Source organism: Gorilla gorilla, chromosome 5, assembly GCF_029281585.2.
Source record: "Gorilla gorilla gorilla isolate KB3781 chromosome 5, NHGRI_mGorGor1-v2.1_pri, whole genome shotgun sequence".
In the NCBI taxonomy this organism is placed as follows: Eukaryota; Metazoa; Chordata; class Mammalia; order Primates; family Hominidae; genus Gorilla; species Gorilla gorilla.
This window is the reverse complement of record NC_073229.2, coordinates 49329604-49342630: the sequence shown is the minus strand read 5'-3', so window position 1 is coordinate 49342630 and position 13027 is coordinate 49329604. Positions and strand designations below refer to the sequence as shown.

The following is a 13027-nucleotide window of genomic DNA, read 5'->3' as shown; positions in this document are numbered from 1 at the left end:
CGGACTGCCGTAGCTGAAGAGTCTGGACGCTGATTGGCCTATTCGCCTTCGGGGCGGGTCCAGAACGTTCAAACTTCCCGCCCTCTGCCGTTGCTTAGCAGCCGAGCCTCTAGCACTGACTGTTTCTGGGATTTGATTGGCGCAGTGGGAAGCCCGCGAGAAGGTCGGACCAGGGGCCGTAGTCCCAGTCCCTGGAAGGGGTTTGGGACCGTTGCGGGGGTTTTGAGGGGGAGGCCAAACTTAAAGAGCCAGAGGAGCTTTTTTTTTTTCCTGCAACAACTCTTAAGTTAATATTTGTACCCTCTGAGTTAATATTTATACAGAGCTTAGAACACTGCCTGGCAAACAAAGTAAGACCTAAATGAGCGGTGTTTCAAATAAATAAGCGGAAACAAGCAGGACTTCTGTCTCAGCCCTACCGTGCCTGTTTCCTGGGTACAGGGTATGACCACCCCCATAATGGCACGACAGGGCCTAATTTATCATTTAAACCCCTCAAGCAGAGGTGGAAGCATTCGAATTACATCAAATTCTGGCGGAGAGAAGTAGATCTGATCAGAACACTCACACCCCTACTGGGACATGCCCATACCCCTTCGCACTTCTACACACCCCTGAAGACAGAGAGGTATCTATCATTCATGCATTCGGCAACTATTTAGTGCCTATTTTGGGCCAGGGGTTGGACTCAAAGCGGTGAACATAATGAAGTCACTGCTCCATAAAGCTTACTTGTGCGTGTGTGTGTGTGTGTGTGTGTGTGTGTTGCGGGGGTGGGGTTATGAGGGAGAAAGTAAAAAAAAAAAAATATATATGTATATATATATATATATATAATCCCTTTAAATGCACCATCCTCCCCAGCTTTGTTCCTAGTACCCTGAGATGGGGAGATTCCTCCCCAGCCCCCCAACCCAAGAAGTTAGGAAAGATGGTGGGGGTGAGGTGACCTAGCTGTGCTAACCAGTAATTGGAAAATCCCCTCCAGCAAGAAAGGTGGGGGAACAGAGTTAAGGGCTGGGTTAATGGTTACCCCTGGCAAATTTGTTGAGCAATGGAGCTATAGAAACTTGGAGGAGGTTGGTGACAGCTCTGGGGAGTGTCAGGGAGGGACCCACCTTCCAATCTGGGGTGTGAAGAGATTAGGGACTAGTTTACCAAGCCCAGGAAGGGGAGGGAGTGGAAAGAGAAGCCCAGAGAGGGAAAGAGGAGCTACTGAGATAGGAGAAATGCAGGGACAGGGAGGTGAGATGGAGGGAAACCTCTGTTGCAGGATTTGGGGGTACAGCCCTGGCTCTGCTGGATGGTTCCAGAAGAGGGCAGCGTTGCCTGTCACCTGGTAAATTAAGGCACGATACCCTGTGGGTAGTCATGCCAGCCAGCCAAAGTCAATATTGATATCAAGGCAGCTGTAGCTATAAAGCTGTAGGAGAGAAAAGAGAGGCCGGGAGAGGCTGCCAAACCTGTTTGATCTTCAAGCTGGCCCCATTTACCTAAGGCTTCTCTTGGACACAGACCAGTTGGAACAGGAGAGGACCCTGAGAAGTAGAGTTGTTTTGATCCCCTCCCCTCAATGGGAAGGGGTCCTGTGTGCAGATTTTGAGAGTCACCATGAGGGAATTCACACCCACACAGAGGCATGGAATCATACCCTTACAGGATGTTACAGTTCAAGGGAACGAACACCAAAGATAGCCTTTCTGTCGGGAGGAGAGAAAAAGGCCCTCCCACAGGCAGGAGAAAACCCACAGAAGAGGAAGCACAAGAGGAAACCACCAACTGCTGGTTTCCAGCAGCACATCACGTCACTCCACCCCACTCCTCCCCCAGGTCTCTCCCTTTCTTTAAGTTTCAAGCTCTGTTTTAGTTCTGTGTTCTTGCACTCCACCATGGTTTTCTGGAACTGTAGGTCTTTTGTTGGACAGAGGGTGATGAGGAGGATAGAGAAGGGATGGTTGGACAGGAGAGAAATTCAGGATATGGAGGCTGGAATTCTGGGTTTATTTTTTCAGCAGGTCATAAAGGTTTAATAGAAATCAAGGTTACTGGAGAGAGAGCTGCTCCTCCTATGTCCTCCCTGCTTATTTATTTAGGTGTCCCCAAGGACTCTACTCCCACTATTCTGTCTGATCTTTCTTTATCCCCATGACAGGACCAGCTAACAACACCCCTACCCCACCCCCTATACACATACTTCAGGATCGGGCCATGATAATCCCACCCCTCTGCCCCATCTCCAAGGCAACCTGTCAGTGAGACGAGGACAAAGGGCACAGGAAGGGGCCCCAATAGGAAACATAAGTGGAAGCACAAAGCTGACCAAGCTACAGGAACAGACCCCTCCCTGCAACAAAGCCCCTTGCCTCAGCTTTATGTTTCCTTCACAAAAGACTTCGTCATCTCCCTTCCCATCCCTAACTCTACTTTCTTTTTCTTTTCTTCTTCTTCTTTTTTTTTTTTTTGAGATGGAGTTTCGCTCTTATTGCCCAGGCTGGAGTGCAATGGCACCATCTCAGCTCACTGCAACCTTCACCTCCCGGGTTCAAGCGATTCTCCTGCCTCAGCCTCCCAAGTAGCTGGGATTACAGGTGCCCACCACCACGCCTGGCAAATTTTTGTATTTTTAGTAGAGACGGGGTTTCACCATGTTGGTCTGGTGAACTCCCTGACCTCAGGTGATCCACCCCCCTTGGCCTCCTAAAGTGTTGGGATTACAGGCGTGAGCCACCTCACCCGGCCCCTAACTCTATTTTCTATGCCCAGTCCCAAGTCTAGGCCACAAGGACTGCAAGTCCTAGTGCTGAGCTGGGCCCGGAGACAGTAGACTGTGGGGGGCACAGGACCTACTGAGACACCAGTCTGGGCAGCTCAGGGAGTGCTGGCGTCACCCCTTCCCTAATCCCAGGCTGCATGGCTAACGGTTCCTATCTGCAGTCCCAGCCTTCCACTTCCGAGTTCTTCTCTCAGACCACAGTCCCAGCAACCCAGAATTTGGATTGGAGTCTGGAAGAAATGCAGAAGGATTAAATGACCACCTTTCCATTTGAAGTCCCCATCCCTGAATCTTCACGGGTGTGCCCAAGCTGTTAGTGTCAGGTTTTTTATGTGAGGGTCAGTCGGGTTGTACTCAGATTAATGAAGCAGGGAAACTGAGGCAGAAAAGAGTCCTGTGTTCAGGAGAGGTCGGAGAAACAAGGAGGTTTTCAGGACTCCTCCTTAACACCCCCATCCCCATCCTGTGGGAGATCCGAGGATTCCCCTTCCGGACCCACTCCCTACATCGTCGAGTCCCGCCCCCCTCCAGTCCCCTCCCCAGGTTCAGGGCGGGGCCGGTCGTGAGTCAGCGGCTCTCTGATCCGGCCCGGGAGAGGACCGAGCTGGAGGAGCTGGGTGTGGGGTGCGTTGGGCTGGTGGGGAGGCCTAGTTTGGGTGCAAGTAGGTCTGATTGAGCTTGTGTTGTGCTGAAGGGACAGCCCTGGGTCTAGGGGAGAGAATCCCTGAGTGTGAGACCCGCCTTCCCCGGTCCCAGCCCCTCCCAGTTCCCCCAGGGACGGCCACTTCCTGGTCCCCGACGCAACCATGGCTGAAGAACAACCGCAGGTCGAATTGTTCGTGAAGGTAAGAACACTTCTCTCCTCAGCCACCCAAATTCCTGGAAGCCAACTTTCTTTCACCTTTCCCCCGGTCCAGCCTTAACTCCCCAATCCCTTCCCTCCTTGACTCCCACCCCCAATCCCACGTGCACTCTGGTTGAGGGGTGGTTTTGAGAGGGGAAGACATTAACTTGTTAGCAAGTAATGAGAATTCTAGGATCAACCCTGAAAAGTTTGTAAAAGTGCAAGTTTCTAGCAGCCTAAAGGAAGGGAAGTAGAGAAAAAGGAGAATTCCCAAAAGTGAGACTGGGGTGGGGTTAGGGGGCGAGCTGGTGAAGGGACAGTGGGGGCCCAGCAGGGTTTAGAAGGGACAGAGGGGAACCTCAGTTAGGACATGTGTCCCTACAAGATCTGAGGGTGAGTAGTGCAGTAGGGGAGGGGTGTGTGTGTGTGTGTGTGGCTGGAGACGCTTCAGGGAAGAGGGTGTGTTGAGGGAGGCCTGAGAGTGAGAGCAAGTAAATTGGGAAGCTTTGGAGGGGCGGAACAAAACAGGAGACTGGGATCGGAGTTTGAAAAGCAGAGCTGGAGAGGTGATCGGGTGGCATTGAATATCCCCAGGACTGGGGAAAGGGACAGAAGGGGAGGTGGCAAGAAGACGTGAGTTTAACGTAGCTACCACAAGGATGGGTGGGAGAGAGATCAGACGGAGGAGAAGAGCTCGGTTAGGGCATTTTGGGATTTGGGGGTTGGAGAAGTAGAAGACTTGCCCCAACTCTCTCCTCTCTCTGCGGGTGTGGGTAAGGAGAGATGGTCCTATGGCATTTGGGTAGCAAAACTGCAGGCAGCAGGCTTCTCGGTGTCACCCAGCCCCCCTCTGATTGCAGCGGCCGCTCCCCTCCCTACGGCTGCTGCATTCATTTCCCAGTCTTGGGACCTCCTGTCTGTGCCCCTCCCTCCCTTCCTTAACAGCGTCCTCTTCTCCCCGCTCCGTTTGTGTCTCTCCGTTGGCACGCACGTCTCCCCACTCTCCACTTCCCTGCCGCCTTTCTTTCCCCTTCCCCCCTTTTGTTTCTCTCATCTTTGTGTGTCTCTGCCTGTGTCTCCCTCTCCCTTCTGCTTGGGTTTCTCGGGCAGCCATTCCCTCTCCCTGGGCCCAGGGAAGTCGGAGCCTGCTTGGGTCCGCCCCCTTAGGTGTGGTCCCCACCTCACTCTCACATTCGCCTCCGGGGCTATTTTTACTCGTGGGTGAGGCTGTGCCGCAGAGATTCCGGCCCTGTGTCCTGTGAGAGGATGGTTATTGCAGTCAGAGGACTTGTGCTGGGAGACCCTGGCAGCAGGTTAGGGGTAGCCTTAGCTGCCCAGGCCTCATCCTCACTGTCCCTTCCCCCACACCCTTGACAGGAAGGAAGCCGGAGACAGAGAGATGAATCATCCTCAGCTTAGGGGGAGGTGTCCCTTGGGCCAATGAGGTCACCACTTGCTAATTAGAGGGCAGCCCCTCTCTGTAGGGCCCTCCACATCTCTAGCGTGAGGCCCAGGGCCCCTTGACTAGACTCCCCACCCAAAGACACCTTGGATTGGAGGTGTAGAGAACCAAAACTCTGGCTCCCAAACCCCACCCCACCTCTCCTGTCTTCAGACTCTACTCCCTTCAGGAACCCAGAAATCCAGGCTTCTAGCCTACAACTCTGGCCTCACTGAAGTTCCACACTCTTCCCTCTCTAGGATTCAGATCCTCCCAAGTTCTCCAGGACCTCCTCCCTCTACCTACCTCCCACCTGTCCTCAGTGTCTGGGGAACCAGAAGCCTGCCTTTGCAAAACAATTTCCCATTGATCTGCCTTAGGTTTGACCCAGGCCCAAGGGCAAAGAGCCCATAGTGAGGGGACAGTGTATGTGTCATGACTAGGCAGAAAACAGCTGGTCTGGGAGTGGGAATGCAGGGACTGGCCTAGGGATGGGCGGGGTGCATCAGGCATAACCTTGGGTTGGGGTTACTTTTCAGGCTGGCAGTGATGGGGCCAAGATTGGGAACTGCCCGTTCTCCCAGAGACTGTTCATGGTACTGTGGCTCAAGGGAGTCACCTTCAATGTTACCACCGTTGACACCAAAAGGTAGGCCTGCTTGTTCCTTGAAACACCCCTGGTGTACACATGTGTGCAAACACACACTCACCCACCTGAGTCCTTCTGTCATGAACATTTTTGCCCTCCCCCTGGAGTCCCTTTCTTATCCCACGTCCTCCATTCCCCCTTTCTGGTTCTTCCTGACCCCCATTTCCAGTCCTGATTCCTGATCCTTTCTTCAGGCGGACCGAGACAGTGCAGAAGCTGTGCCCAGGGGGGCAGCTCCCATTCCTGCTGTATGGCACTGAAGTGCACACAGACACCAACAAGATTGAGGAATTTCTGGAGGCAGTGCTGTGCCCTCCCAGGTATAGGGGCACTCAGAAAGTGGAGAGGTGGAGCAGGGAGATTCTGGGAAACAGACAGTTTGCAGAAATGGAAAACAGAGATGGTGGTGGGGCTGGGGCAGGAGAGCTAGCTGAGGTTCCTCCCAGGAAGACATCTTACCTCATTTTTCCCATTGGCTTTCAGGTACCCCAAGCTGGCAGCTCTGAACCCTGAGTCCAACACAGCTGGGCTGGACATATTTGCCAAATTTTCTGCCTACATCAAGAATTCAAACCCAGCACTCAATGATAGTGAGTCTTGTGGGTCAGAGGCCTGGGTCCTGGGAGGAATAGAGAGGACCCAGCGGGCAGGAGACATTAGGGGCACCTGGACGTTCAGATATCAGGGAGATGAAGCAGATGTTCGTAAATTTCCCCCAGCTTCCCATTTTTGCTTTACCTCTATATTTCCCTGCATTTTCATTGGCCAAGACTTTTAAGCTTTTCTCATTTGTTCCCTAGCCTCTTCTGCCCCACTGAGGACGTTAGTTGGCTGCTGGCCTGTTTTCTGGCAGAATAGGGTCATGCTTAAGAACAGTCATCACTCTAGATCCAGACTACCTGAGTACAAATCCAACTAGCCGTATAATTTTGAGCAATCATTTCACCTCTCTGTAAGTCCATTTCCAGATCCACAAAATTAGGATGACAATACCTATTTCATGGGTTGATATACATTTTTTTTTTCTTTTTTTTTTGAGATGGAGTGTCGTTCTGTCGCCCAGGCTGGAGTGCAGTGGTGCAATCAGCTCACTGCAACCTCTGCCTGCCGGGTTCAAGCAATTCTCCTGCCTCAGCCTCCTGAGTAGCTGGGATTACAGACGTGCATCACCACGCCCAGCTAATTTTTGTATTTTTAGTAGAGACAGGGTTTCACCATGTTGGCCAGGCTGGTCTTGAACTCCCGACCTCAGGTGATCCACCTGCCTCGGCCTCCCAAAGTGCTGGGATTACAGGAGTGAGCCACTGCACCCGGCGATATAAATGAGTTTGTAAAATGTAAAGTGTTCACTTTGGGAGGCCGAGGCTAGCGCACCACCTGAGGTTAGGAGTTGGAGACCAGCCTGGCCAACATGACTGGTCTCTACTAAAAAAAATACAAAAATTAGCCAGGTGTGGTGGCAGGCACCTGTAATCCCAGCTACTCAGGAGGCTGAAGCAGGAGAATCATTTGAATCTAGGAGGCAGAGGTTGCAGTGAGCCGGGATCATGCCACTGCACTCCAGCCTGGGCAACGGAGCAAGACTCCGTCTAACATAAAATAAAATAAAATGTAAAGTGCTTAGAATAACACATAGAAAAGTAACTACATGAGTGTTAGCTATTATTATTTTGGACTCACCATTAGTATCCACCCCCAACGGGCCTTTTCAGACTATGTCAATCTTTTCCTGAAGTTCTAATCAATTCCCTCTCTTGCACAGATCTGGAGAAGGGACTCCTGAAAGCCCTGAAGGTTTTAGACAATTACTTAACATCCCCCCTCCCAGAAGAAGTGGATGAAACCAGTGCTGAAGATGAAGGTGTCTCTCAGAGGAAGTTTCTGGATGGCAACGAGCTCACCCTGGCTGACTGCAACCTGTTGCCAAAGTTACACATAGTACAGGTGTGTGGTTATTGCGGGAGGAGAGGATGACCACTGGAGTGGCCCTTTAAGGAGCTCCCACATGGGCTTCCCCTGACAACCACTCTAAAGACGATTTCTTTCTTAGGGTGGTTTTCATAAATTGCTACCAATGGCAGACCCCACCCCAGTCCTTTGCAGCAGTCATTGCTAACAAGACCACTGCTTGAGATAATTATATTCCATGATGTAAGTCATGGGTGCAAACAGACTAGCAAAGAGGAATACATCCCAGTATTACTTTTGAAGAATGCTCTTCCTGTCTCGGTATCACTGCCAAATTCCCAGATTAGACAGAGCAGGCTTTTCCTAAAGTCAAAGCTTTAACTTTCTTTATAGCTTCAGTCTTCACTTCCTCTTGTGGAAGATCAAAACTGCTGGTTCCGATGTTTTTGTCATAGTCTCAAAGCTATGGTTTAGTTTGTGCAACATGGGCCTGACATCAGTCGGCCACACAACTATGTAGTGAACATCTGTGTACTAAGCATTGAAAGATACACAAGTGTATGGTGACTGGGCCTTGCTCTCAAAGGGTTGAAATCTGAGACAATAAAATATTCACATGAAAGTTAAGAATATATGATGAAAAGTCAGATGGGCCGGGCGCGGTGGCTCACGCCTATAATCCCAACACTTTGGGCGGCCAAGGCTGGTGGACCACCTGAGGTTAGGAGTTCGAGACCAGCCTGGCCAACATGGTGAAACCCCATCTCTACTAAAATTACAAAAATTAGCCGCACATGGTGGTGGGCACCTGTAATCACAGCTATTTGGGAGGCTGAGGCAGGAGAATCACTTGAACCCGGGAGGCGGAGGTTGCAGTGAGCCAAGATCGCGCCATTGCACTCCAGCCTGGGTGACAGCAAGGCTCCATCTCAAAAAAAAAAAAGTCTGATGAAAAATATAGAGACAAAAGTCACCTGTGTCAGTGCCTGAAGTGGTATAGGGGGAAAAAGTCACTGTGGAAATTCAAGAGGAGAATTTTATAAGTAAATTATATCTCAAGTTTTAAAAACTCAGGAAAAATGGCTGGTTATTAAAAGCCAGGATTTCAGTAAGTGAAAAGGAAGGCTAACGACAGTACAAGACAGTGAGGAGTTGAGCTGGTTTTATCATGTCGGCCTGGGGAGAAGGGAAAGCCAAGGTGGCTTCCCTGGGGCTAACATGTTGGTCCCTCTCCTCTCCCCATCCTCAGGTGGTGTGTAAGAAGTACCGGGGATTCACCATCCCCGAGGCCTTCCGGGGAGTGCATCGGTACTTGAGCAATGCCTACGCCCGGGAAGAATTCGCTTCCACCTGTCCAGATGATGAGGAGATCGAGCTCGCCTATGAGCAAGTGGCAAAGGCCCTCAAATAAGCCCCTCCTGGGACTCCCTCAACCCCCTCCATTTTCTCCACAAAGGCCCTGGTGGTTTCCACATTGCTACCCAATGGACACACTCCAAAATGGCCAGTGGGCAGGGAATCCTGGAGCACTTGTTCCGGGACGGTGTGGTGGAAGAGGGGATGAGGGAAAGAAATGGGGGGCCTGGGTCAGATTTTTATTGTGGGGTGGGATGGGTAGGACAACATATTTCAGTGATAAAATACAGAATAAAAATCAAGTGTTTTTACGCAATGGGGGTTTGAAGTGTGGGCGACATGGAATGAGGGGTGGGTCAGTGATCTTGAGCTCAGGGCAGAAGCCAGGAATTAAGAAGGGAAATGTTTGTGGTGGGGCTGCTATGTTTCGTGCCGGTCCGCCGGTCCGCCGTTGCGCTGTTCTGAGGTCTACGAAGCGTTTGCAGCCCGGTCGCCAGGGCCGGCCAGATCTGGGTGGGCCTGGGCAGCGCTCGCTGGGCGGTGCCGATTTCTGGCAAGGGGGGCGCAGTCTGGATGTAATGGGCGCGGCTTAGCAGGGCGGAATGGGCGTGGCCCGAAGAAGCCCCTCCCCGTCCCGCTTAGACAATGCCCCGGAGCCGCCAGACCGTCGCGCCCCTGCCCCATCGTAGTATATGAGCTCGCCTACCCAAGGACCCCCCCTAAAAGCCAGAGCTCCCAGTCCCCGAGGCTTGAAGACGGGGACTCCCTTCTCCACCAACTCTGTCCTCGGGGGGTGGGGCCCCAGCCGAGATCACAGCGCGACAGGAGTGGGGGTGGCCGCTGGAGGTGAGTCTTGCGTGGGAGGCCCTGAACCGTATGGGGGCCGGAGTTTGGGGGTGCCGGGCCCATGCCTGCACCAGACAGAGAGTATGGGGAGCCGGTATTTGGGCGCGGAGCTAGGCGGGGTGGACTTTGGGACATAGACGGGGAACCGGGTCCTGGAGCCGGGAGTAGCGCCAGCGCCCCGGAACCACGCCCCCTGTTTCCCCGCCCCTCGCATTTCGTTTTAGACCTCTCCCAGTCCTTCGGGACTCGGTCTGGTTTATACTAGGTCGTGCTAGGGGCAGCGTGTCCAGCCAGGGCGGAGAGAGGATGCTTAACTCCTTAGGCTCGAACTCCTCCCTTCCTACCCACCTCTCTCCCTTCTCGTTCGGGTATTCAGGACTTCCATTCCCCAGCCCCTGCCTCTCCAGCTTTCTCCTTCTGTCCCATAACCCCTGCGGGTCCCGGGCCGGACTTCAAGTCCCTGCGGTAGCGAGCAGCTGAGGGTTAAGGGGGCGGGGCTGCTGCATTTTTGGGGAGTGAGCGCATCCTAGTGGCTGCCAAGAGGGGCGCCCGACAGGGACCTCACAAGCCCCCAAGCAGGGGCAACAGGTGTTTTGGAGATTAGAGACCCTAGCCTTGTTCCTCAGGCTCCTCTTAAAGAATCTGACCCCTGAGGGTGCTGGGTAGAGTGAGGTCGACAGGAGCGGAAGGTCTGGAGGGGGTGGGGCGGAGTGGGAGGGACGCCTAGAAAAGGCAGGAGGAAGACCTGGGCGCTCTTAACCACCCCCAACGCCCTTGTCTGCATGTCTTTTTCTCTGTCTCCTCCTTTTCTGTTTCTTCTCCCAGACAGGTGAAGAAACAAGAAAACTAAGAAATCCGAGCGGTTGGAGGGGGAGTCTGTGTGGATGGGATGGGGACGCCGGGGGAGGGGCTGGGCCGCTGCTCCCATGCCCTGATCCGGGGAGTCCCAGAGAGCCTGGCGTCGGGGGAAGGTGCGGGGGCTGGCCTTCCGGCTCTGGATCTGGCCAAAGCTCAAAGGGAGCACGGGGTGCTGGGAGGTAAACTGAGGCAACGACTGGGGCTACAGCTGCTAGAACTGCCACCTGAGGAGTCATTGCCGCTGGGACCGCTGCTTGGCGACACGGCCGTGATCCAAGGGGACACGGCCCTAATCACGCGGCCCTGGAGCCCCGCTCGTAGGCCAGAGGTGAGCGCCGTGGCGCGGGTGTGGTATGGGGAAAGGCAGAAGGAGCTGGATGTCGGGGCTTTGGGGAAGAATTGAGGATGGGGGTGTTACAGCTCCGTGCCCTCTTCTCCTATCCTAAGGTCGATGGAGTCCGCAAAGCCCTGCAAGACCTGGGGCTCCGAATTGTGGAAATAGGAGACGAGAACGCGACGCTGGATGGCACTGACGTTCTCTTCACCGGTGAGGCTGGGGGGAGGCACCCGTAGGTCTTGGCACAGGGAAGTAGAGTTTGGGAGACTCGGCCGTCTGGAGCCTTGTTTCTAACTCACTCCCGCCCTCAAACCTCCGCGGCCTCCCGGACTCAGGCCGGGAGTTTTTCGTAGGCCTCTCCAAATGGACCAATCACCGAGGAGCTGAGATCGTGGCGGACACGTTCCGGGTGCGGAGCGGGACCAGCCTAGGGAGGGAGCGGGGTGCAGGTGGGGGTCGGAAGGGCCTGGGCGCCCGCTGAGGAAATGAGAGGCAGAGAGCAGCCTATGTTTGAAGATACCCCATCACCTCTCCCGCGCCCCTGAATACCTCCCTTCGCTCTCCCTAGGACTTCGCCGTCTCCACTGTGCCAGTCTCGGGTCCCTCCCACCTGCGCGGTCTCTGCGGCATGGGGGGACCTCGCACTGTTGTGGCAGGCAGCAGCGACGCTGCCCAAAAGGCTGTCCGGGTGAGGAGGGGGCGGGGCCAACGAAAGTGGGCGCAGTTCTGGGCCCGGGAGGCCGGGAGCTGGGAGGCTTAGGAAATTAGCCCTAACCCCTGCCCTCAATGGGCTGTGCATCTTATATGAAAGAACACAGGAGAAAATAAGAAGTTACAACAGCAGGACTGGGAACAGGGGTGATTAATTTGCTCTTCCGGAGTTTCAGGAAACCCCAAAGGTGGCACCTAAACTGTGACTCTAAGGATGGGTAGGACAGATAGGAGGGGCTGGGGAAGGTAGGGGGTTGAAAATAACTGCATGTGATTCCAAGGTGGAAATTAGCAAAGGTAACTAAAGTACTTAGTGTCTGACATACCGTAAGCTCTATGTGCTTGCTGTCATTATTTTCCACAAATGTCAGTCCGTCCCCAGCCCTTAGTGGTGGTTGAGCAGGCAGACTCAGCTGTGGAGAGGTTCTGAGACTCGAACACTTCCTCTTTCCTCTAGGCAATGGCAGTGCTGACAGATCACCCATATGCCTCCCTGACCCTCCCAGATGACGCAGCTGCTGACTGTCTCTTTCTTCGTCCTGGGTTGCCTGGTGTGCCCCCTTTCCTCCTGCACCGTGGAGGTGGGGATCTGCCCAACAGCCAGGAGGTGAGAGAGGGCAGGAACTCCAACACCAAGCACCATCAGAGAAAAGAGTTTCAGGCTTTCCTAGTGGGAGGAAGGAAGGGTACCTTCTCTAGAAGCCTGGGTGGGGCCACTCTGAGCTGGCTGGAAGAGTGGCCTGGCTCAGCCTGAGGTCTCACTCCCCTCTCCCCACTCCATGTCTTCCCTGTGCAGGCACTGCAGAAGCTCTCTGATGTCACCCTGGTACCTGTGTCCTGCTCAGAACTGGAGAAGGCTGGCGCCGGGCTCAGCTCCCTCTGCTTGGTGCTCAGCACACGCCCCCACAGCTGAGGGCCTGGCCTTGGGGTACTGCTGGCCAGGGGTAGGATAGTATAGGAAGTAGAAGGGGAAGGAGGGTTAGATAGAGAATGCTGAATAGGCAGTAGTTGGGAGACAGCCTCAATATTGGGGGAGGGGAGAGTGTAGGGAAAAGGATCCACTGGGTGAGTCCTCCCTCTCAGAACCAATAAAATAGAATTGACCTTTTAGACTGGGCTGCGACTGGTGTCTTACTGGGGCAAAGGGATAGGGCAGGGCTGAAACCTGAGTTTGGGGTCAGTGCAGGGAAGAAGGCCTCTTATTCAAAAATCTTGTTAGGTACTTACCAACTCATTGCCCAACCATGTCATAGGTACTTGAGCACAAGATGAACAAGACAGAATTTCTATCATGGGAAGTGTGT

At 53.6% G+C, this 13027-nt stretch overlaps 2 protein-coding genes across 6 annotated transcripts; both read left to right on the top strand.

Moving 5' to 3' along the window:
* Nucleotides 1-123: 123 nt before the first annotated feature.
* On the top strand, nt 124-9287 carry CLIC1 (chloride intracellular channel 1). 3 transcript variants are annotated; one of them, XM_004043686.4, is made up of 8 exons: nt 124-163; nt 504-628; nt 3530-3618; nt 5598-5707; nt 5902-6027; nt 6191-6297; nt 7470-7651; nt 8865-9287. In XM_004043686.4, exons 3-8 carry the CDS (start codon nt 3580-3582, stop codon nt 9024-9026), a joined length of 726 nt encoding a protein of 241 aa, XP_004043734.2. In that variant the 5' UTR covers nt 124-163; nt 504-628; nt 3530-3579; the 3' UTR covers nt 9027-9287. The 3 variants fall into 3 exon arrangements, with proteins under 3 accessions (XP_004043734.2, XP_018884430.1, XP_063563203.1); XM_019028885.3 differs by lacking the exon at nt 124-163 and having other exon boundaries at nt 192-628; XM_063707133.1 differs by lacking the exons at nt 124-163; nt 504-628 and adding an exon at nt 3341-3397.
* Nucleotides 9288-9377: 90 nt separating this feature from the next.
* DDAH2 (DDAH family member 2, ADMA-independent) lies at nt 9378-12833 on the top strand. Of its 3 annotated transcripts, none has more exons than XM_019028884.3 (7): nt 9378-9817; nt 10647-11003; nt 11123-11222; nt 11348-11421; nt 11581-11700; nt 12181-12330; nt 12520-12833. In XM_019028884.3, exons 2-7 carry the CDS (start codon nt 10707-10709, stop codon nt 12634-12636), a joined length of 858 nt encoding a protein of 285 aa, XP_018884429.1. In that variant the 5' UTR covers nt 9378-9817; nt 10647-10706; the 3' UTR covers nt 12637-12833. The 3 variants fall into 3 exon arrangements, with proteins under 3 accessions (XP_018884429.1, XP_063563200.1, XP_018884428.1); XM_063707130.1 differs by having other exon boundaries at nt 10643-11003; XM_019028883.3 differs by lacking the exon at nt 9378-9817 and adding an exon at nt 9861-10185 and having other exon boundaries at nt 10643-11003.
* The last annotated feature ends 194 nt before the right edge of the window (nt 12834-13027 follow it).